Source organism: Myotis brandtii, unplaced genomic scaffold (assembly GCF_000412655.1).
Source record: "Myotis brandtii unplaced genomic scaffold, ASM41265v1 scaffold21, whole genome shotgun sequence".
In the NCBI taxonomy this organism is placed as follows: domain Eukaryota; kingdom Metazoa; phylum Chordata; class Mammalia; order Chiroptera; family Vespertilionidae; genus Myotis; species Myotis brandtii.
In genome coordinates, this window is record NW_005357846.1 from 2,460,636 (window position 1) to 2,484,750 (window position 24,115).

At 35.4% G+C, this 24,115-nt stretch overlaps 1 protein-coding gene across 9 annotated transcripts in view; it reads right to left on the reverse strand.

The window, feature by feature from the left end:
• Positions 1–1,436: 1,436 nt before the first annotated feature.
• Positions 1,437–24,115, reverse strand: part of ADGRL2 (adhesion G protein-coupled receptor L2) — a 282,141-nt gene continuing 259,462 nt past the window's right edge. Inside the window, exons 19-28 of one of the 9 annotated variants that reach the window (XM_005865713.2) lie at positions 16,157–16,248; positions 15,291–15,335; positions 14,980–15,006; positions 14,145–14,313; positions 11,490–11,618; positions 10,834–10,930; positions 9,032–9,160; positions 8,174–8,191; positions 6,384–6,436; positions 5,602–5,690 (exon numbers count right to left, since the gene is read on the reverse strand). In XM_005865713.2, the coding sequence (XP_005865775.1) occupies positions 6,399–6,436; positions 8,174–8,191; positions 9,032–9,160; positions 10,834–10,930; positions 11,490–11,618; positions 14,145–14,313; positions 14,980–15,006; positions 15,291–15,335; positions 16,157–16,248 (744 nt within the window). In that variant the 3' untranslated portion in view covers positions 5,602–5,690; positions 6,384–6,398. Of the gene's footprint in view, positions 5,691–6,383; positions 6,437–8,173; positions 8,192–9,031; positions 9,161–10,833; positions 10,931–11,489; positions 11,619–14,144; positions 14,314–14,979; positions 15,007–15,290; positions 15,336–16,156; positions 16,249–24,115 lie in introns of all 9 variants that reach the window. The other 8 variants (XM_005865712.2, XM_005865705.2, XM_005865714.2 and 5 more) reach the window with 8 other exon arrangements.

Below are 24,115 nucleotides of genomic sequence, written 5' to 3' on the forward strand. Positions count from 1 at the left end.
TTATAGTTTTAGAAGAATTTACTGTGTGCTACTGCTATGTTTTGGTTTAAATGCCATCTATAATAATAAAAGGGTAATATGCTAATTAGACTGGACGTCCTTCCAGATGGAGCTGGGGCTGCAAGGGCTGAGACCCTTGCACAAATTTCGTGCATCAGGCCTCTAGTCTATTTATAAAGATTGGTATTTCAGCTGAAAAACTTTTAATGAATCTTTCAATCTAATCAATATTTCTGATATCTATCATTATTGTTCCTGGGTGTTCTATATGGTAGCTGTCAGCCTTTTTAAGAGAGTATCAAAAGATCAGTCATTTTTTGTCTAGTAAAATCAACCGAGAAAGCCATGTGGCTGTGACTGCCAAAACGCTTTTTAAAAAGCTTGGTTCTGACATATGATTTTGAAATGCTTATGTAAAAATATTCAACAAACTATTCAAAAATTGATCATCACTAGTCTCTTATGCTCACACAACATTGATTTGCTTGAAATTAACTATGCTTTTAAAACATTTCTAAGAGATTTTGGTCTTAGAGTTTCAGAAGCACATAACAGAGAAATGGGTGAAAGATTCATGGGGCAGTATTTTTTTTTCCCCAAAGCAGATAAAGATTTTGGTGTTTTGTTATTTCTTATTTCAAACAATGATCTATATAACATTAAAAGCCAGGATACCCAATAGCATTTCGGAATGCATTAATTCAGAAAAATTTTACCAGTTAAAATGTCTTTAAAAATCGAACTGACTTCTGAAGCCTTCTGAGAAACTGTACACTCAGGAAACAGTAATGCCATCAGGGAAAGGATGAAGACTCCAGAGGCCGTAAGAGATGAGGGGTGGTCTGTTGCCAATATTTGAAAAACACTTACAGTTCACTTAATTAGCCTAATTACATGGTGCTCTTTCAGCTTATTATTAATGCCCTCTGACAGAGATATGTTACCCTGGCCTTGAACGCATGCTGGCCACAGTGTGTCGAGTTGAACTTGGATAACATCCAGGAGCTTCCATCAGTCCCATACATTTTGGAACAGAGCATCCGTGATATGCATCAAGTGCATGTCAGTTAGAAAACGTGATATTCTTAAACATTCAAGTTTTTGGCTTGGTGCATTTAGCTAATTAATGTGTTTCTATGATCATTGGGAGACTCAAAGTGACATAATAGAAAATTCCCATTCCATACCATTCAAATGATAATTAAGGCAGCCATGAATTAATCCCCAAACCCAGAACCATTCACTCATCCTTCAGCTATTTAAGGACTGCTCAAAATCAGCTTGAAGCAGTTAGCATGTGATAAAGCATTTTCACCAAAAAACACCCTAATTTTATTACCCTGTGAAGCAATCCTCATCTACATTCAACATGTCAGTACCTTTTCATACTGATGTTTGAGAGTTAATGCAACAATTTCATGGAAAGAGAAATAATATCTGGAACACAGGTAGTTTTTTTATTTGTAAAACACTGCAGGAATAACTGTCTTTAAAGAAAATTTCAGTATCAATAAAATACGAAGAGCTGTTTTCATTACAAAAATTCAACTTGTATGCATTCTTTCAAGTTTTTCTACTTAGGTTATAACCACAATAAAATTCTTAGTGAGTTCAAGTTCTTTACAAAACGTTCTATCCCATGAGAGCATCATAAAGGTCAGTTTGAAGCCTGAGGTTCAAAGTTGAATTGATGGAAAAGTACATTTTCTCCTTTTTCATTTAAATAAATACATAAAGCCAGGGTCCTGAAAACACTGTTATAATAAGTACACATGAATATTTCTTTGAAATTTGGTAATGAATTTGTGCATGATGCTTTTTTGGGGGGGAGAGAATAGTGATGGAAATTTTCTGTCAAATAATTGTTCCTTTACTTTAAAACCAGTTGTTCATACTGGTTAAAATATTACACGGACCTACCCTCAAATAAACGTGGATGAGTTGGACTTGACAACATATTTAAGTAATTTTACACTTGTATGGATGGATTCTCTTCCACATAAATGATTTTAAAAGCCTGTAAGATGAATATATACAGTTGTTTTCTTTTGTAAATAGAATAAACACAGGCCTCTATCTTAAAATAAGTCAGTCTGAATTAACCTGTATGAAGCTACAGCTAAAGCCAATGTTAACAAGCATTCCTTATTAACAGACCAGTAGAGTAACTGTCCCTGGGAAGAGGTACAATAACGTGACTTTATAAAAGTTCACAGTTGTGACTATCACAAAGAGAAACAATCAAGGATGTAGGAATTGTGTATCCAGGTGAAGTCTGGGCAGACCCAAAGAACCTACTGGGCTAATAAACAGAGTAATGCATTAGACAGTAGATTAATAATTTTAAACTTAAGAAACTAACTTGTACTAAGAAGAAGCCTAGATGGAATTTAAGGCAACATTTATATGTTTTAAAAAAAATCAGTTTTAAAGACAATTTTTCTTTTGGTGGCAAAGATGAATGATAGCTTTCAGATTCTATTCTCTAATATAAAGACTCATAATAAATTACTTTTTCTAAAGAGAATATTAACCATTTATGTACCATAAACTTGTTCACATCACACCAGTTTTAAGAACTGCTTCAAAAGAAATAGCACTAATTGAATAATCAATGCTTTTTTTTTTAAATTGGTAATTCATTACTGAACCAACCTAATCCTACTCAGTTTGTATACTGGGACATACATATCACACAATACTGTATAGTTCCAGGCTTTGAAAGGAAAAAAGCATAAAATAGAAAATTAACATGTTTGATTATATAATACTTCCTTCTAGCAAATAAAATTTTGTAAATGACTGAAGAGTTTTAGCCAAAGAAATATGACTATTCCTCTCAGAGAATTGTATCTGTTTGAATATGAATATAATGTCTTACAGTCAATCTCCAACTTGTTAGGTAACTACATGTGAATACACTCCTTCATTGTTACCCTACTATTAAATATTGATCCTTTATTATATAGTGTCTACCTTACTATAGCCACATTTAGATATATAAATATATACTTGAACATTTCTTCTCATTACTCTTTTTTAAACTCAACAGGCATGACTAAGTGTGTCCACATAAAATAAAGTGATTTCTAACTTGGTGGGAGCACTGGGGAGAACCACTAAGCTGTAGAGGAATTTGGTATAAACACTTATGATGTGGACAGGAGACATCTACTTGTTGAGATTCAATTATGATTTTTGAACCTTTCCATGATAACAAATATTGTCATTTGCAGCTCCCTTATAGGGATACTTATAATCCTCACACTGTAAAAGTATGTTTTAGGAATTTCTTCTCAATAGTGCTGAAAAATCAAAATTTTTTTTATGATGCTCAATTTGACTGTAGAATTTACAATCCCCCCCTTTTTTCATTATTATTTTTTAAGTTCTGGTGCAATCCAACAAATACAAAGCTTTCAGTATGATTCTTTGTTGAAACTTATTGGCCAAATTGTGAGCATGGGTAATGGATAATCAGAATATAAATATATTATATACTTTTTAGCATATAAAGCCATCCAGCAACTTAACTGTATTCTTCTCCATATCCATGGGTTATAATATGAAGGGATCTAAATATATCCAAGGGTGAGGGGTGGGAGAGGGCCAATGTGTTAAAGCCAATTGTGTATCATACATAAAAGTGCACGTTAACTACTTGAAAAAATTCACATTTATTTACTGTCAAACCGTGTTAAACTTTACACTGGATATTAGTGATGGGCTCATTATTAACAGGTTTACACAAAGGGATGAAAAGAAAAGCAGAATTTGGCTGAAACAATTTACATTTCATTAGAACTTTATCATAAAATAAATTAATTACTAAATATAGGCAGAAGGAATATGGAAGAGTAATATTTATGTTTTATTTTATTTTAAAAAAGAAGAGGCACCTTTTGTTCACTAGAAAGTTTGTGAGAAGTGCCCAGTGCCCTCTCTGCCCTCTGCTCAAGAATAAACGGAGGGGCGACACGCAATCTTTTCTAGATTTCACCACCGTTGTGCAAGGCATGGCGTAACTGGCTTCAAAGACTTTTCTCCCCATAGAACACGTTCTTTTGGCAATAAGGAATTTAAATGTAAGGATAAAACTAACATGTCAAAGCAGAACACTTGTATACAGTGGAAACTAAGTGACAATGGGCAGAACCATGACAAAGTGTAAGAAAAAACATTTTATAACATGTGCAACCAAGAGCTTTTCACAATAGTTTCTTCGAACTCTTTAAAATTATTTTAATGACAATTCTATTTCAGTTGGACACAAAGGTATTTATTTTACCCTAGCAATAGAACAAAATATAATTTCTTTAGCCATTTTTTTTTTCATGAGAATAGTTCATTGTACAGTTGAGGAAACATACGAAATAAGGCCTGTGGCTTGATTGCTAGTGGTTAAACATGGTTTCAATCTTTGCCTTAATGGAAAAGATTTGCAGTGAACTGCAAACTGCTGCAGAATATCTCTCCTGCTTTTCCAAGTCTTGTCAGGAACAGTAAGGTACAGTAAATTTGTCCCACAGGATTTTAAAGCCTACGTCTTGTATATAATACAATGCAGGCCTACAAAAAAATGGTGCAGCCATATTTACAAATTTAGTTCGCAAACTGCTGCGGTAAAATGGCTGGAAAGTTGCGTTTTGCTCGCTTCACAATTTCTCTAAACAGCAGCAGAATCTTAAAATACCTGGTTGGCATCTCTTTTCTTTGTAACAAATAATTCACTTTAGTATACTCTGTGTATATACAAAGTTTTTTTTGTATGTTTTATAAAAATTCACAGAACGGCAAGGTTCAGTCATCTTTTTTTTTTACACGGGAGGAACCACAGGTCATCAGGGCTGTCTGCGCGGCCAAGTCTGCGTGGGGCCCACGGGCCTCGCTCTGTGAATACTCGCAGGTGGCCCTCGGACTTCCCCGGCTGCGCTATTAAAGGCTGGTCACCAGCTGCATCTGCCCTTCTCTCACGTCCCCTTCGGGGATGCAGCCTTCCTTGTTAATGGGGATGATGTACCCGTCGCTGTTGCCCCTGCTGATCTGGTAGCACGTCTGGAGCTGGTGGCCAGCCCCCAGGTTGGGCATGCTCTTGTAGTAAATGTCCTCGTTCTCGCTCCTCCGGGAGGGAGACAGGTCTTCCTCCATGTCCGGGCTGCTCTCCGGGTAGGGAGAGTCTCTGAGGTTGGGCATGCTCGTGTAAAGAGAGTCCCTGTTGGGCGACTGCAGGTGGTCCTCGGCCTCAGAGGTCAGCTGGGAGACGTAGCTGTCCGTGCCCTCGGGCTTCGCTTTCTTCTGCGGCTGGTACAGAAGGGAGTGAGTCCGCTGAGGGATGAGCGGGGCCTCCAGCTCTCGGTGGTGCAGCTCCAGTCCTGGGTGGTCACCATGCATGAGAGAGGACGCGTCGGCCACGATGGCATCATCCTCGCTGCTGCTCCCGCCAATCACAGGTTTGACCGGGAGCGTGAGCTCCAGGTTGTGAGTCTTGCTGCTGCCCCGTAGGTTGTTGTGCACTAGCTCTGAAATGATCATTTTCTCAAAAGCGGTATCATTCAGACTTAGTCCACAGTCCACGACCTGCACGCCGTCGGTGTAGTCCCCCTTGCGCAGTGAGTAGCTGTTGTTGAAATTACCATTTAGCGGTAGAGTATCCATGGCACTTGTATCCCTGGCATTGTTCAGTGAATGTCCTGAAACAGACAACGGGGTTTCCATTATTGCTGCTGATCCTTCCTCAAAAAATCATTAACTCTTTGGCACAAAACGTTTTAATGTCGTTCAGGACAAAGTTGTATTTGAAAGCGGACACTTGGAAAGTGCCAGGCTTTCCCGCATTCCCAACTGTAAACAGTTGCACCCCCTTAGATATCTAATACGAAAACGTGTGAAAGAATAATTCTGTTTTCCAGGGAAGGAAGATGGCATACTGAGTATTACTTGATCAATTTCGGGGAGACAGTAGTTAATCGATTTTGGGTCAAATCTCTGACACAAAAAAAGACTTCACTCCATGCCCTTGCATAGTTAATGCAAAGCAATTCATTATTGACAATTGCATTTTAAAGTACGAGACTATGATTTATAAAAATAAAATTAACATAATTTGTCCTAAACAACACTAAATTAAAAAGGAATAAGTCACATACGAAAACCAAAGGCAAATGTACAACACAAACCCACATAAGTGGCAAGCAACTTTTTTTAAACAACATCTAACATTTCCTTTTTTTTCTGGAGATGAAATTTAAAAAAAAAAGAATGAAAAATATGGACAGATACAAAGAATTCATGTTAAACAAAGACAGCCATCTCTCATACGGACTGGGCCAGGGGCCCACAAGCACCATCCAACAACATGACAGACAGCAGGTGGAATGACTCACTTTGGACAACTCACATCATGTCTGTCTGCTCAGGCTATCTGGCCTAAGAGTAGCTGATATATAAAAGAAAGTAAAATGATTTATTGTAACATGATGAAGAATTTCTAAGCTTCTCAGCAACTTAGTCAGAGCAAGGGTTCAACAAATTAGGTTACCAGCAATAGCAGCCTTTCCCGTTTTGGTTTAATAGTTCTTATTGTTTTGATATGTACTTTGGAAACGAGTATTCTAATAGCCATGGCCCCAGGCTCCTAATGGTCAAGGTGTTTGCCTGCAGCCCTGCAGTCTGCATCAGTCACAGTGACAGCACCAAATGAACCCGCAGTCTACTGCACGAGACTGGCCCACAGACACTGTGGGCATGGAGGTTAAATGCAGAAATGTTAGAGATTTCTTAAGTATGGGTCACAGAAATTAAACCAAGAATAAATATTCACTATGGAATGGGAAAAGGGTGTTAGCCTTGGCTAATATATTGTTTATCTCTAAAGGAATGAAAGATTGGATAAGTCTGCTGAAGATATGAAAAGAGGTTTAGGAAGAAAAAAAATACGGTAACATGCTCTCTTTGAATCAGAGTTGTATTTTTCTACAGACACATAAACATGTAAACTAGGACATCACAGTGCTTTTCAGGCAAATGGGAAAAAAAATAGAGAAAATTAAATGATCTGCACCATGGGAAGTTGGGTTATTCATTCTCAAAATCCTAGAGAAAAAATAAAATCACTTGTCTACAGATAGGTCTGGAAAAAAAAAAAGAATGAAATGATGGTTATTGAAATGAAACTGACCACTGTGAGGCTGCTGCATTGTATGCAAGGCTTGGAGGAGTTTAGGAAAAAAATTTAATTCTTGGAAAAAATAGGCACTTTCCCTTTTTAGTGCTCACTCCACTCTTAAAGCTGCAGATTATCCTAGAAAACTCAATGTCATGACCAATAAATATATGATAATTGTTTGATAAATTATCATTAGTAGAAAATGAGAAAATGGGGTGATTATATTTGTTGGTCACTCATGTTATTTTTTTAAAAAAATCTGATCCAACTTCTACATTTGAGAAACTGACAGGCCAATTAATATCATGCTCCACATATAACAAAATAAAGCTCTGAGAGCTATTTGTAAGGCTTCCTTTAGCTTGGTTGACACAATTCTCTAGTTTTGTAAGTTCTTATGTGCACCACAGTCTTTATAAGATCCACCACTGGAAAACTGCTGGAGCTTTAAGTTACATGATGGATCACTTGCCAGCATTTGTTTCCTCTGTAGAGGTTGGATCTTGTCTTTTTTTTTTCTTTTCCTTTTTATTATTGCTTAATAAATATAAACATATATACTGGGTAAAACAGGAGGTGTTTTCTATGATATACTGCAGATTTAAGCACATCTTTGACTGGTTTGGAAGAGGCAAATTTTCTGCCCAAGTTCAGGTAATTCACTTGAAGACTTTCCACAGCCTGTAGCAAGATGACTGTGGGAATGCAGAAATGATAAGTCAATTATTCAGCATTCGGGTTGACAGTACCTCGGGCTTTAAAGAGCAAATTATTTCAGCATTGCGTATACTTAAGTATGGACAGCGTTTGCTACGGACCTCTATTGTTGAGAAAGGGCAGTACAGACAGACGTACTGTTTGAATTTGGTAACGTTTTAGTTGCAAATTGTGAACCACTTGCCCGCTGAGTCTACTTCATGACTGCTAGTTATGTTTTAATTGTGCCGGTTAAAAATCATGCTGAAAAAATTTACATTTGATAGGCAAAGTTAAGTTTTACTCCCATACTTGTCTCTCTGTAGGTTGCTAGAGGAAAGCATAAGGAAAGTGAGAAAAACAAGAGAATGAAAAGAAAAGCTGCAGTTACGTTAAAATAGAATTTCAAGGAAAAAAAAACAGAAACAAAGTTCTTTGTTAAATTTAGTGGTAAATATCAATCACAAATAAAGACTATATGCTAGCAGCAGTAACTTTTACCAAAATCTTGAAAATTTCTGTTAAATATATATGCTTTTTAAAAAATAAGCTATTAGAAAACACAGTAATACAGGATGGGTTAGTGACAATCGTTCCCCCTCCCCCAATTAAAAAACAAACAAACACAACTATAGGTATAAACTGACTGATATTAACTTTATTTTCAAAGCTATTTTAAGAAAAAAGAAAAACCACCATAAAGCTGCACTATACTATAGTGTGGTTACATTGATAATGCTGGATGCCGTTTTCTATAGCTAGGCATCCAATGATCTTTATTAGCTAATCCATTCCAAAAGCAAATTCTGTCGGCAAGCTTTAGAGTCAACTGAACAGAATATTACATAGAACGGATACCTCTAAGTGATATAAATCTTGAAGATGGGCTCGCGGACCATGTGATGTCAGTCCTGTAATAATATATTAAGATTTATGCCACCTGTGTCAAAAACATGGATAATTATTGGTAAATACTGTCATGACTGAATGTTTACTATAATATAGTGCAGTTTTAGAAGCCTGGCATGCTCAATACCATTCTCTTTCAATTGAGAGACTATGGATGTAATAATAAATATATGGCAACATGAATATTCTAGAGAAAGGGCAAAGACCAGAGCTCTGTTTAGCAGCAAAGAAAGGTAGTTTTATTCATAAGTATAAGCACACCTGGTGAGTTAAATACAGGAGCTGAAGGGGCATTACATACAACTGTTTCAGCGAGCAATGTGTTATAGGGGTTGTTAGTGCCGTGGGGTCGAAGAAGAGGATTTGTTAGTAGGTAATTGCCAGTCATTCCTAAAGTAAAAAAGGGCAAAGAAAAGAAAAGAAAAGGAAGGAAAGAAGAGACATCAGTTCTCTTATTTTAGCGTTACAGTTGCAGTACAGTACTTTTCGTATTCATCAAGGGTAGTGAACAAGTTGGCAACGAAAAATCTGCTGAAATTTTCTGACTGTATTTGAACTACTAATTTGAAGGAGAAAGGGTAGAGGGAAGTTAAATTTCAGTAATTCACAGGTGCTTTCTAAGTCCCCCAAGTAAACACCTGCTGAGGATGACATTTACTAATTTATACAAAAAATCACTGTTAAACAAAAATGGCAATTAAATGCACAGAGATCAACATTATGTTTCAAGATGTTACTGCTTAATATTAAAAACCTAACCACTGAGGCCCAGAAGAGGGAATCTCAAACTTTCAGAATTTACAGGTGTGGGATTATCCCTCATGAAAACATCTGTGTTAATACCAACTTCGATACAAGCAGGAGGAAAAACAACTTCAAACAGATAAAAAGTATGACACATTGCACAAAGCTTCTCTTAGTAAATGCAAGAGCACACATGCTGAAGAAGAAAAGGCTGTGTATAATGAATTATTGGACCATTCATAAATTGTACATAACAAGAATTGTATTTGCCAGGTTTCAAAAAGTGAATCATTGAATAATGCATTTCCTTTTTGATAGTTATCTTAACAAAATTAGGTAGCATATCAGAGCCATGGAATAAACACATTTCACTTACTCTGATTTACAAATTACCAACCTTTCAATACTTATCAAACATGTTTTGCATAGCTAATGTAATTTTGACTAAAAATATTTTAAAATTCAACTTGGTTTTGATGTCATACATACTCCTTTTTTCATTTTAAACCAACTCATCAAAACAATGGCAACATTAAGAAATGTCATTGTGATAAAATATAACTGCTGTATTACCAATCAGTACAACAAAACTAAAATCACCTGGATAAATTACCTTTCCACCGACATATATAACAACATGATTTTTTTCATACCAAGTTAAAATTTACTAAACTTGCATTCAGAACTATGTGTACATGCGTTTGTGTCCTTATCTTGCTAAAATATTTTATTTGCCAGCTTATTTAAGAATTATATTGATAATGATAATTTTAAAGCTGCAATTGTAGTACTTCAAGGAGAAAAATATTAATTTGTAAATTCTCATGTATTTTAGCTTTTTGTTCATGAAGATTTACTATAAATGTTTTTGACACTTTTTACTTTCTGAAAGAAATGTAAAATAAAAACTTTTGCAAATAAGAATCTTCACTACAAAACTGGTACTGTTTAATGTGAATAGTGGTTATTCTAATTGTGTTGATGTTTTAAGAAGAAAAGTTTGGTAAATGTCTCAGTTAAAAGGATAAATTTCTACTCACAAGAAAAACATATGAACTTGTGGCAAAGTATATTTTCAGTAATTACTTTTTCTAGCCTTACTCTTAATGCGGAGTTTAAAATTATACTGTTTGCATTACATTACTGAATAAAAAGAATTTATATGTACTTGAATAAAGGATAAAAACTGACTCAAAAGATTTAGGAGCTTGTGATATAAACACATTTGAAAAAAAATTCCCCATTTTCTCTAGGATTATTGTAAATTGGCAAAAGGTACAAAATTTATATTGTAAACTCAAATTTTCCTAGTAACTGACCTTGATTAAGTGTTGAAGTGCTATTGATGTCACCTGAGATAAAAGAAGATTCAGATTGTTTTCTCACAGTGTCATTCCACATCCTTCTTATACGACTCTATCAACATAAAATAGCAAGACATGTTATGTTAGTTTCCCCAAATTTACCTTATTAAAGACACACAAAAGATTTAACCTATCCATCTGTGTAGGATTATCTGTGGGGCTTTTAAAAAAGAAAACGTGTGTGGATTCTAGTCTAAAACTAAGGAAGTCTATACTGCTCTGTTGCTTTTCTACTAAGGGGAATTTAATCTTCTACTCTTTAAAAGTTTTCCTTTATTGCTTTTTTTTTAACGTAGAGATGGCTGATTATTCAACAAATGTTTACTGAGTACCCACAAAGAGCACCGTGCTGTATACAAAGCTTAGGCTATGAAATGATTCTGATAGACTTTTTAAAGAAGTATACCTCTCAAAAAAAGGATGTTCACACCTAAAGAAACACCTTCAAGAAATACTTAAGAAGACATTAAAACCAAAATACTAAAAAAGCAAGTATTTGCTATGTAGACATCATTAGAATAAGGAGACAATTAGTGCATTTGAACAGAGCCCGTCTCGGTAGGCTTTCTATAAAGAAGGCTGATCGAAGACGCTGTCAGAGTCCCTGTTACCTGTGTGCCGGAGGAATACCGAGCGCTGGTCCTGGTGGTGGAAGCCTTCACTGAGCTGTGGGGACTCTCCGTTGGGAGGCCGCTGCAGCAATAGGAGTGTCTGAAGCACTTGCCATATTCTTTTCGTACCTGCATTGAACAACCAGGAGACCATGGGGTTAATACTTGCTTCTCCCTTTCCCTAATCAAATAAACAATGGAGACGACCAAGAAATTCCACAAACATACTGCCACGCAGAAAATAAACTGAACTTACAAAAATCAAGTTTAATTGAAACTGTTGTAATCAGAAAAAATATCTCTGTCCACTAGACTGGCTATAAAATCTCTTCAATGTGATTGAAGGTAGTAATGCTTTATAACCTATTATGTAAATGTTATTAATACAATAGCAATATTTTAAAAAGCCTTATTTCCTCTGTATACTTAGGAGCCCCAATTTTATATTTCATGCTAAGAAAAGAGGACAAAATATTTTCTTGCTTAATTACATTTAACCACGCCTAATTCAGTCATTTAAGTTTTAGACGCTTCATGTCCTCCTTAGGTAGGTCAATGTACATAAACCTCTTTTATTGGATTGCGTAGTTTTGTGGGTAACCTCTTTATAATGACAAGGCTATTTTGGCACAAGAATAAAGGAAAAAAAGCACTTTGATAACATGCCATTAATTATGATGGAATGTTTTCTTCATTTCCTGATGTGTTTTAACACTGAGTAAAAAGAGTCAAAGATGCCTATGCACTTCATTAGCACACAAGGGAACTATTTATGCAATTTCTATTCTCATTAATGAGTTACCGTGTAATTTCCCTCCCCCCTTCTCCGAAAAGTTTTTAGTTCTAAAAGAAAGTTTAAAGTAAACTTTAAAAAGTGAAGTCCCAACACTCGCTAAATGATGGGGCCCCTGGAGAGGTGGGACGAACTTGGGAGGAGTAGGAGAGAGTCCTGGATTCTATGCAACGATACTGGCACATAAACATGTCTTGTTGTGGCCAACAGCCAGACTTCAAAATCATAAAACAGACAGGGAGATATTGCGTAAGAAACTCTTTCTTCGAGTAGATTACAAAACACACTCAAAGGCTTTCTCCCTCCTCACAGTTGTATGCTCTGTATCTGCCAGCAAAGACCATGATTTTGACACTTATTCCTTGCAAAACTAGATAATTAAAGTCACTAGATGACCTTTTAAATCTAAGTGCACTTGCATTTTCCTCCTCTTCGCTTTATTTAATTGTACCTATTAGAACAAATAACAATGGGATTGAACTTTCAAAGCACTTTCTTTGCCTAAATATGCTCACTGAAGTAGTAAACCAGGATTTAAACTAAATCACTTTGTATCATATTCTTCACAAGTCATCCTGGCAGCACCAAGAGGATGTGTCTAAGACTAAGTAGGATATATTCAAAAGAGCTACAGGATGCTTTTAAATGTAATTGTAGTTAAAAAGCATAGCAAAATCTTTGTTCAATTAATACACATAACTCTATGAGAAAATAATGGCTAAGTTTCGGTTTTATCTCAAAATAATTTGGCAGACTACAAATGTGCCTGTATGCATGTATACAAAATGCTCATTTATAAACTAAGAAATACATAAAAACCAAAAGTAATTACAAAGGTTATACCTGAATCATATTTAGAAAGTTAAGATTCAATGTTATTAAATAACACATCATACCTTATAAAAAAATGTCTGGACATTTAATGGCTATTAACTACTCTGCAATGCTGCATAACCAAGACAATGGCAATGAAAGTGGTACTTTATCCAAATAACACCTCCGGTGTTGGTGTTGCCTAATGCCTATATTGCTGTGAATGTACATTACCTGTCAGGACTGCACATTCCACTGTTATTATCTCAAAATTACAGCTTATTCAAAACTGATGGAGGTAACAACACTATCATCTTGTCAGGATTGAAAACATAATAGTTTTCACTTTCACAATTCTATTTCTCTGTTCAATTTAAGTGACCAACTAGTAATAACAGAATAAAAAGACTGCACTGGATATGCAGGCAGGGAAAAGATGATACCGGAAATTTTAAACTTAAATGGTGCTAAACTATTCTCTTGGGTTTGCAGCAGTATTTCATTTTCAAACAAACATTAATTTTTGAATCATTTTTGCTTACTCCACTTAATATAAAGTCAGCACTTAATAATAAAATGTGAGATGTAAAATTATTGGATTTTAGATCTATTAAAATTACTCAAAAGGCAACATTAATATTAAATTTTTGTATGGCTAGAGCTTTTAAATTAAGGGCATGTATCCTTATACTCAACTTCATTTTGGACCACTGTATTCTCTTTATTGAGCAAAGAACAAGATTATTTAACCTTTTCTTTATCTTGTATACCCTTTGCACAAAGCATTTTTATAGACCCCAGTAGCAAAGAAGACATCTTAACATAAATATATAGTTTATAACAGCCCCAAATTGAGATCCAAAAATGATTGCTATTGAATTCTTTTATACGTGAAGCCCGAATTTCCAGACATCCATTACAATTACTTTATGATTAAAAATATAACGCGATTTAATAATATGCCAGTTGTAACTTCATATCTTCTCCATTATATCTGTTATTTCCACTACAAGAACAAGCAAGCAGAACCCCGCGGCACAGTCACTTACTTTCTTCTGAAGAGCACAGTGAAAGATGAAAATGAACACTCCCTGGAAAGCATTAAAGATGGTGAAGAGATATGCCATCACTATAGTCTCCTCATTAATAAAAAGCAACCCAAATGACCAGGTTAGGCCAAGAAGACACAGAAGAGCGAAAGCGCCAAGCACCCAAGACCTGAAAAAATAAAGTGAATTTCATTCACAGGTTCAGTGAGAGAACAACACACATCACACTTAAATATGAACATATCAGTAGTAGCAGTTGACTTTCTCTATGTTCACATTCAAATTCAACAGCATTTTGGCTTTAACCTTTCATTGATTAAAGAAGGAATAGTAGCATTTAGTACTGCAGCCTCCAGTGAAAACAGCAACAGCAGGTATGACCTTTTTTTTTTTTTTTTACTCCAGAATAAACAAGGTATCAAAACTATATTAAAATTCAACGTGTAAAACATCCCCCAGGACTTTATTGGCTTTTATGTGCATTTTGGTATAAGAAATTAGGAGTCCTTAATGAGTCAACTCCTATCTTTTTATTCCTGTGGTGTACCCACAACACTGAGTAATGTGACACATACAGAAAGGTTAAATGGCAGATAATCAGCTCCTAAACTTCAGATTCTGATAAACTAATCTTAGGTGAACCCTAAGGTTTTTATAACTAAAGCATGAAGAAGCCTAGCTGAAATGGGACAAAAAACATGAGAACAACTTGAAAATAAAATAATTTTGGAGAGATTTCATCATGAATAGCTTAAGGAGAAAAGAACTGTAGAAAATAGGACGGAATGAGAAGGATTTAAAGTCGGTGCATTCCATGTCTAACTAATGATCTTACTTGATAAATGGCTTATTATCTTCATAGCTAGAAAGCATTATAAGCAGAAAAGAGAAACAAAATTATTAGACAGAATTAAAATAGAAAGTAATAAGAAAGCATTTATATATTTTATAAATTAGTCAAAATTAAGAAAGTCAAAATGCAGAGGCAAGCAATTAAAAAATAAAGGCATATTATAGTTTTAAAATACTATAGCAAATTAGACATACAAAAATAATTATAAGAATTAAGGGCAATTCATGATATTGACAGCTTTGTAAAAAATATAAATCATGCCATAAATTTGTTAATGTAGGGTTCTACCTTACCCAGGTAAGTCCGTATTATAGTAGCCATCACAAACACGGTAATTACTGGTGTAGATGAGAAGACAGAAAGAGGAAAAGGAAGAAAAGAGAGAGATGCTAAAGATTAGCTCTCTCTCTTACCATGCAACATGCAATGAAGCTGGCACTAACCTATCTAAATCTTCTAATTTTTAAAAAACTTCCCTTACTATAGATCTGCCATTTTTTACATTCAAAATATTTTTTTGCAATCCCATTATAACCAACTTGGATAATACTTCATCAAAATTTAAATTAAGGCTCTTATTTAAAAAATAACTGAAAATGCTTCCATAAGATGACTTAGGAGTCAACAACTATCAATTTTTTGTTAATTGGATAGCATTTTTTCCATAGATAAGCTACTGCAGTTTTTATTCAACATTGAAATAAAACATTCATTCAATTATCATAAAAACAACAGATAATCTCCACGTTAACAATAGTAATAGAATGTATTCTCTTAGGAAAGCAAGATTAGAAGTAGAAAACTGCTCAGGATCCTTAAATCAAAAAAAGTCATTTAACAAAACAAACTGAATATAATCTTATCAGCCATGCAAGGAGGAACATCATTTTGAACTGCATTTTAAATTCAAATGAAACTGCTACCGTGATATGGAATTTCCACAAAGCTACTGAAACAATTTCTTGGCTCTACATCAAGACAGAAATTATTATCTAATTTTTGACCAATGTCCGTGACGTGGTCACACTGAGACTCACCCTTGCACAGTAAAACCTCATTCTGAATAATTTCTAGTTGAGAGAAGGTACCATGGATTCCCTGTGGAGAATATCTTGCACTTAGTTTGTCAAGCACTAAGCTTAAAATACAAACTACTTACTTAATGTTCTCCAACCTGCTAGAATCGGGTTTCAAAGTGTTTGAGTGCTTCACCATTTTGCACAATGTGATCACCAGGAATATAATATTTAGCTGTCATAACGAAACAAAAAAAAAAAGAATTAGACCACTACAACCAAAGAATAAACAACACATTTTTGCAAATTTATTTAATGAGTTAATGCAGTTAAATACCAATGACATGAGTATATAGTAGACAATGATTCAACTTTAGTTTACATATGCAATGATCCAGTTAAGTCTAAATAATAAAATACTCGAGCTATGTTTGATCGATTTTTTAATAGATCATTTGACATGAAATTGCAGCCTCATTAAATCAGTATCATGTGGTGATGATTAAATAAATTAGATACCTAAATTAGTTTCTTTAGCTAGAGGTACTCCAGGGCCTAAAAGCCATCTAACAGAAACATTAAAGTAAATTCCTTAGGAAAGGCATTTATAGCATGTAGCTTATAATGGAACAATTGATGGATTTGAGACCCTAAGACTTAGTTGAGAGTCTAGCTTTTGATTTTGGTTGATTAAATGAGGGTAATAACATTTGTACAATCTACTTGTAAGGTAATTATGAGGGTCAAATGAAATAAAATATATGAAACAGCTATATAAAATAAGATAAACATATATACATGTATATATATATTTTTAAATCTATTTTATTGATTTTTTACAGAGAGGAAGGGAGAGGGATAGAGAGTTAGAAACATTGATGGGAGAGAAACACTGATCAGCTGCCTCCTGCACACCTCCTACTGGGGATGTGCCCGCAACCAAAGTACATGCCCTTGACCGGAATCAAACCTGGGACCTTTCAGTCCGCAGGCCGACGCTCTATCCACTGAGCCAAATCAGTTAGGGCTATACATGTATATTTTGCTATTTGTCTATTAAAAGTCATCAGTTCTTTTTTACTAGTCTTTATATTGTATGAAAATAGGTAATTTCTGAAAAAGGCTCTTTTGTGTCCCTCTAAAACATTCAGCCGGGGCAAAAAATTGACATGCAAACAAAAGCAAACTGGGGAAGATGAAACCTGACAGGGAAGGAAGGTTTGGGAGATAAACACAAGTGAATTCAGAAGAAAGGAGTTGGGTTTTGACTGAAGAGAGGTAGTTTGCATTTACTTCTACAGTCACCTGGCAGAATGCTGGACAGAGGGAAGGCAGTTCCATTTTTATATTGTAAAAATAGAACTTTACTAGATTGGTCCTGGATTTATTATTATTTTTTAAATATATTTTTATTGATTTCAGAGATGAAGGGAGAGGGGGAGAGAGATAGAAACATCAATGATGAAAGAGAATCATTGATTGGCTGCCTCCTGCACACCCCCCACTGAGGATCGAGCCCACAACCGGGGCATGTGCCTTTGACCGGAATTGAACCTGGGACCCTTCAGTCCTCAGGCTGATGCTCTAACCACTGAGAAAAACCAGTCATGGATGGTCCTGGATTTTTTGACATTTACTTTGGATCATTCTTTTAAAAAAGGCAAATCAATTTTTTTGTGAGCTGTATATGACTTAAAGACAGTACAAGCCCAAATGGTATATTCAGGAAAAGGCTCACTGAATGTAGGATGAAAGCAATTTCTTGGTGGTAGGTAATCGACATAACTTTGGTAGAGTAACATGATTCGTTTTACTAAGTCACCACACCACGTGACAAAATGATACCATATTTTAGCCATTCATCACTATATTAAGAAAAGTGATACAGGGCAATAAATAAAATTTCCAAGTCCTTCCCAATGAGTTTGGGCACACAGCAAAGGCTTTACGCTATTTGTCAGTCATTTTGTTCACTGTGCTGTATTTCTCTTAGATGTAGAATTTCTTCTTCATGGAAAAAAGAGGTTAAATAGGCACAATTTGCAAGTGTTGTCCAATAGTGTTCTATGTTCATTACTTAAGGACTAAAAAGAAGCTCTTTGTTTAAACTAGTACTTAAAATTAATTTCTTAAAATAGTTGTATAGAGAAAAAGCAAAAACATTTGTAAAAACACTTTTCTAGTTTTACATTCTGAGTATTATGTCAGTTGGTCACAATATAAATAAATGCTTACACTTTCAGGGATATGCACTGTCATACATTTTATTCAACAAATATTTACCGACTTTACTACACGGGTTTACTTATTGTATTATTAGACACTTTCTGCCTTGGAAAAAATTAGAGAGGTCTTTCAGGCAGCACATTAAATATTTGATTTGGTTTTAAAAAAATTATGACAGTATATCTTTAATTTTTTTAAAAGGAAAAACAACAGTGTTCTTATTCTTATTTTATTTTATGCAACAGTAAACCTTAACTAGTAAATTTAAGGAATGGTTAAAAACAAGAACTCTAAATATCCTAAAAACAAACAAACCAAAACCCATAAAAACAAAGTGACTACAACTCTTAGATAAGAAAGGCTGCTTTGTGGAGTCAAAGTTAAAATCCTTTAAGCCTCTTGACTTTTCTTATTGAATGTCCTAATTTAACTACTTTTTTTCTTTTATTACAAACTTTTGGACCTAGGTTGTCATTCAACTTTCCTTTTTCTTGAACAATTTCCTGAAGCATAGATAGATCCTCAATTTGGTGTTCATTATTTTCTAAGCATATTAATTACCCCCTAAAGATAAAATAGTAGTAGTAGTAGTAGTAGTAGTATAGTCCAGGGAGAAAAAAATGTTATTACCCCCTACAATGTAAAAACTATAAGAAAATAAAGAATGTGAATGTGCAAAAATGTGGATATATAGAAGTATATGCTATGAAAAGAAAATGAGTACAAAATGTGAAATCTTGGAGGTGAACCCATCCAAACATATTTTTCAATGGAGAAAATCAGGTAAAGATCAATAATACATTTTTCAATAAACATAAAATCTAAGTACATAAAAATAGAATTAAAGCTAAGTATGATACAAAGACATTTCCATCTTGTTAAGACTGAGGACTAAACAAGTAGAAGGTGCCACAGAAAACGTACCTTATTTCATCCTAAAAAAACAGACTGCTAGATGCATTTTCCCTTCCTTTCTCTTTCCCCTATGGAGGTTAACATTATATGTGTGTGAATGCTTTCTAGCTAAAAATATAATACATTCACAATACATAAAGTTCCGAAATTACAGGGGGGAAAAACCAACAACAATCTATACTTTTACTCCAGAGGTAGTAGCAGGCAGTACTCTTTTCCCCTTCTCTCTTCTACTCCTTTCTTGTTCTCTTAAAATATAACTGGACAGCCATTTTACAAATCTGTGATGTTAAGTATCTTGCCAAAGGTTATTTAGCTACTATAATGTCAGTGCTGAGATTCAGTATACCAATTTATTCTCAGAGAAAATATTAGCCTTCAAACAAAACAAAGATATACTAGTTTTATATTTTAAAAAGTGTTCCTGCCCTAGCCGGTTTGACTCAGTGGATAGAGTGTCGACCTGAGGGTTCAAGGGTCCCAGGTTCGATTCCGGTCAAGGGCATGTGCCTTGGTTGCGGGCACATCCCCAGTAGGGAGCGTGCAGGAGGCAGCTGATCAATGTTTCTCTCTCATCGATGTTTCTAACTCTCTATCCCTCTCCCTTCCTCTCTGTAAAAATTCAATAAAATATATTTTAAAAAAAGTGTTCCACTTCTATGAAGAGTAATCCAATTTATAAATCACTCAGATGATGAATGCCTTAAAGATAAATAATAAATGAATGAATGTATAAAATACAGCCTCAAAGAAATCCTAAATAACATGAGGTGTGTGTTTGTCATGGTGGAAATAAGTTCCACCTGATGAACTTGCCAAAATAGCTAATTCTCCATTTCCTTTGTAAAACACCACCATCCCAGCCTCAGCAAATGGCTGAAATGCCCACACACTTCTACTCCACTAGCCAAACTGTATGTTTAATATACAGTTGCGTTTTCTCAAACCTGTTCATGTTAAACTCACGTAACTACATATCACACAAAGCCATGAAAGCTGAGTGCAAAAATAAGGGCTATTGTTTCTAACATACTTAATATCAAATGTTTCTCAAGTACATTTTAAAAATGAGTCTCTTTAAAACCAACTAAATGCAATCCTATCTAATAAAGATGGAATATGCAAATTGGCCATCACTTCATGACAAAGATGGCGGCACCCAGTCCCCTCAGCACCACCTGAGTCCCCCAGTCCTTTAAGCCCTCGCTGTGGGGGCGAGGGGCAAGCAGGCCCCTACAGAGAGCAGACAGCCAGGCCCTGCATGCCCCTTGCCACGGCGCCAAGGGGAAAGCAGGCCCCTGCAAAGAGCAGACAGCCGGGCCCCTACAGCAAGCAGACAACAGGGCCCTGCTTGCCCCTGGCCATAGTGGCGAGGGACAAGCAGGCCCCCCAGAGAGCAGACACCAGGGCCTGCGGTGGCGTCAAGCAGGTAGGTCTGCAGAGAGCAGAGAACCACGGGGATCAGGCCAAAGCTGTCAGTAGGACATCCCCTGAGGGCTCCCAGATTGGAGAGGGTGCAGGTCGGGCTGAGGGACACAAATTTTGTGCACCGGGCCTCTAGTAGAAAATAATCATAAAACCGCAGAAGGATATTTGACTCAGATTCTTTCAGAAGTGTCTGTGAATTCTCCCATTTATGCTAAGTGAAGCAAGCCAGTGAGAGAAAGACAAGTATCACATGATCTCACTTACATATGTAATCTAATGAGCAAAATAAACTGACAAACAAAATGAACCCAGAGACACTGAAGCATGCAAACAGTCTGACATATTGCAGAGGAGGAGGGAAAGAGATTAACCAAAGAACTTATATGCATATGTGCATATCCCCTGGTCACAGACAAGGGTGTGGTGAAGGCTTAGGAAGGGAGTGGGAGCGGGGTGGAGAGGGTTAATGGGGGAAGAAGAGTGACATCTGAAATATTTTCAACAATAAAGATAAATAAAAAATAGAAATAAATAAAGAAATTGAAAATATAATTATAGCCAATGCACTAATATTTAGATCCCAAGAAATTTATAATTAAATCCAACACTAATTTAGCCTTTGAAATATGACTTGAAGATAGACAAATGGTGAGGTAATGGTATCTTTAATAGGACGAAATGCCATCATTTCAAGTCAAAGTAATTATGAAAAAAGGCCTGCAAGACATACTGTAAATCATAATAAAAGCTAAGATACTTCTCCCCAACTCCACATGTAAAAGAAGTCACTAATACATATTTACTAGTTTTATTAGACAAATTAAAAAAAATATCATTAGGTATTGAACATTTTAATATGTTACCACCAACATATATGACAATGAAATATTTTCTGTAATTAAATAGAACATATACTGAAGTATAAACAATATTTTAGTGTGAATTTAGAGTTCTTCTATTTTTTCTAATGCTTTAAAAATGTAAATGCTAATTTTTATTTTCAGAGAATAAATATTGTTGCTATGATCTTTTCAGGAGATAATATGCTCTAATAAGGATCATGATTTTTGTAGAGTAAAATATTTCAACAGATTTTCCCCCATCTCTTTTCTACTCCTTTCTTATTTTCTTAAAATACAACTGAAAATTAAAACAAATAGGCAAATAGAAACCTCTTTGATAAAACCTATCATTCAAAATAGCCACTTGAAGACTGAAAGGGTTAATTTCAAGTAAAGAACTGGCTGGGATTCTGGGTTCTTTCTTCTTTGCACTTTCCCCAGGACATAAATGGCTCTTTCCAACCATATACTTCTGGGCTGCTGCTTCTTTTTTTTTCCTTTTGGTTAGAGTAAGTGATTTCTTTTTTCTCACTTTTATTTCTTCCAATTTATTTTCCTGTGTTTGGTATGCATTTAAGAAATAAATCACAACCTTCAAACATGGAATCTCCCCTATTTCTCACTGGGGGGCGGGAAAAAAGACGAGGAGAGAAGCCGGTCTCCACTATCCAAGTGCTGCTCTTCTCCCTCCAATTCAACACAGCCACTTTTACTCCCCACTCTTGTTCCTTGTTTTTTCTTTCCAACATGACTACTACTGAGTTTAAACATAGTTATTTTGGGATAGGTTGGAAGGTGTTATGCAATGGTGAGAAAGGAAAGAGACAGTTACAAAGATTTGTCTAAACCTGGTAGGTACATGCCATTATTCAATCCTTCACATAGAAGCCCCCTATAAGCACAGGTTATATAGGTTGTGCTACATGTTGTATGGCAACTCACCAACCTAAATGTCCATACTGATGACTAATTCTGGAGATGAGGCAACACAACTAGGCATTAATTAGATTTTAAATCCACTCTGTGTGTGTGTACATGTGTGTATATGTGCTTGCACATGCATGTGTACACAGGTAAACAGCTATATAGACATCTCAACAGAATTCTATGCAAAAGACTGACAGCAAATTCAGAAGAAAAATATTTTCCTATCTAGCTAAAAAATAGTAAATCACCAAATGGGGGGATTCTTTCTCTTGCCAATAACACATAATATTCTTTTACCTACTCCAAAATATCAACTTTATAAATTGTTTTAATAATCCTCCAGTATAATTTGCTGATAAAATTCATCACCACTTAATGACAGGCATAGCTAGTCATCACCCATATTGATGACATGAGAAATTTAAAAATACAAAAAGGCTCCACAGATTACAGGAATGCACAGTTTGCATTCCAGTCATCAACCTGCTCAATTGGATCACATCCGCCTGAGCTTAGCAGCTTAAAATTCATTCCACAGCTGGCAGTGCTGACATGGATATGATAAGACAGAAGCACAGAAACACCACTCTGAAGTAACCTAACTGAACTGCACATGTTCTGACCCTTTTTGTCCTCCCTGGAGCTTTTGCTACCTGGCAAATGCAACTCTAAAACTGCACTTGTATCTCCAGATCTTTGCTGTTAGCCAAGCAGAAACCTATTTCTCCCAGGGACTGGCAACCAGAGAGGTGTTCTCTGAAGAAAACTTCTAAATGAGTGTGTGAGCTGAACTCTTACTGAACTGAATTAATTATTAATGATGCAGATGGAGCTGTCCAAATGATAAGAATAGCTCCTGAGGTGTCATGATCCAAGCTTTCATTAAACCATTTCAGGCATACTAATGGTTTCCCACTGCTCATTACTTGCAAGCACTTTTCTCATAGATATAATAACTCTAGTGGCCTGTAGGCGAGACACTCAATAGAAACATAGAAGTAGGAAGTTTTATCTTCCATAGCATGTTATTTTTCTTCATAGAACATTATGAAAGATGTACACTTGTTTAATATTACTAAGTTAAACAGTTTCAATTCAGAAAAATTGGAAATGAAAAACTAGTTATAAGAATACTCCTTAGGGGGTGGAGGGTGGGTGGGGAGGGATTAATCGGGGGAACTTATATGCATTTTTGCATAGCCCATGGATACAGACAATAGTGTGGTGAAGGTCTGGAGAGGGTGGATATGGGGTGGAGGGGGTCAATGGGGAAACAAAAGGGACATCTGTAATACTTTCAACAATGAAGACAAATTTTTAAAAAAGAGTATTCCTTAAAAATGTAGAGGATACCATATAATTTATATTACTAAGATTTGTGTCTAAATTGCCTTTCAAAGGTCCTGTATTACCAGAAGAATATATGCAGGTAAATTTATTAATATTCAACAAACCTGTATTCTACAATGGTATCATATCTCAATTTAGGTTACACGCAAGATAATGTTTTACACTCTATTCCATTCTGTCTCTGTGCTGGGACAATTAGAGGGCAAAGCAATTGCAAGAGAAGAATCACTCTCAGGATCTTTAACTGTGATTGCTACCTGCTGTTTTGTTTTGTTTTAAGTTGGGAACACTGTTCCCCAAAGCCCTTCACATCTCAACTTAAATGATTTGGTAGAGGATAATAATGACACTGTAAAATGGGCAATATAATAAAATGTCCTTTACCTTTTCTTACTGGAAACTGAGTATATGTGA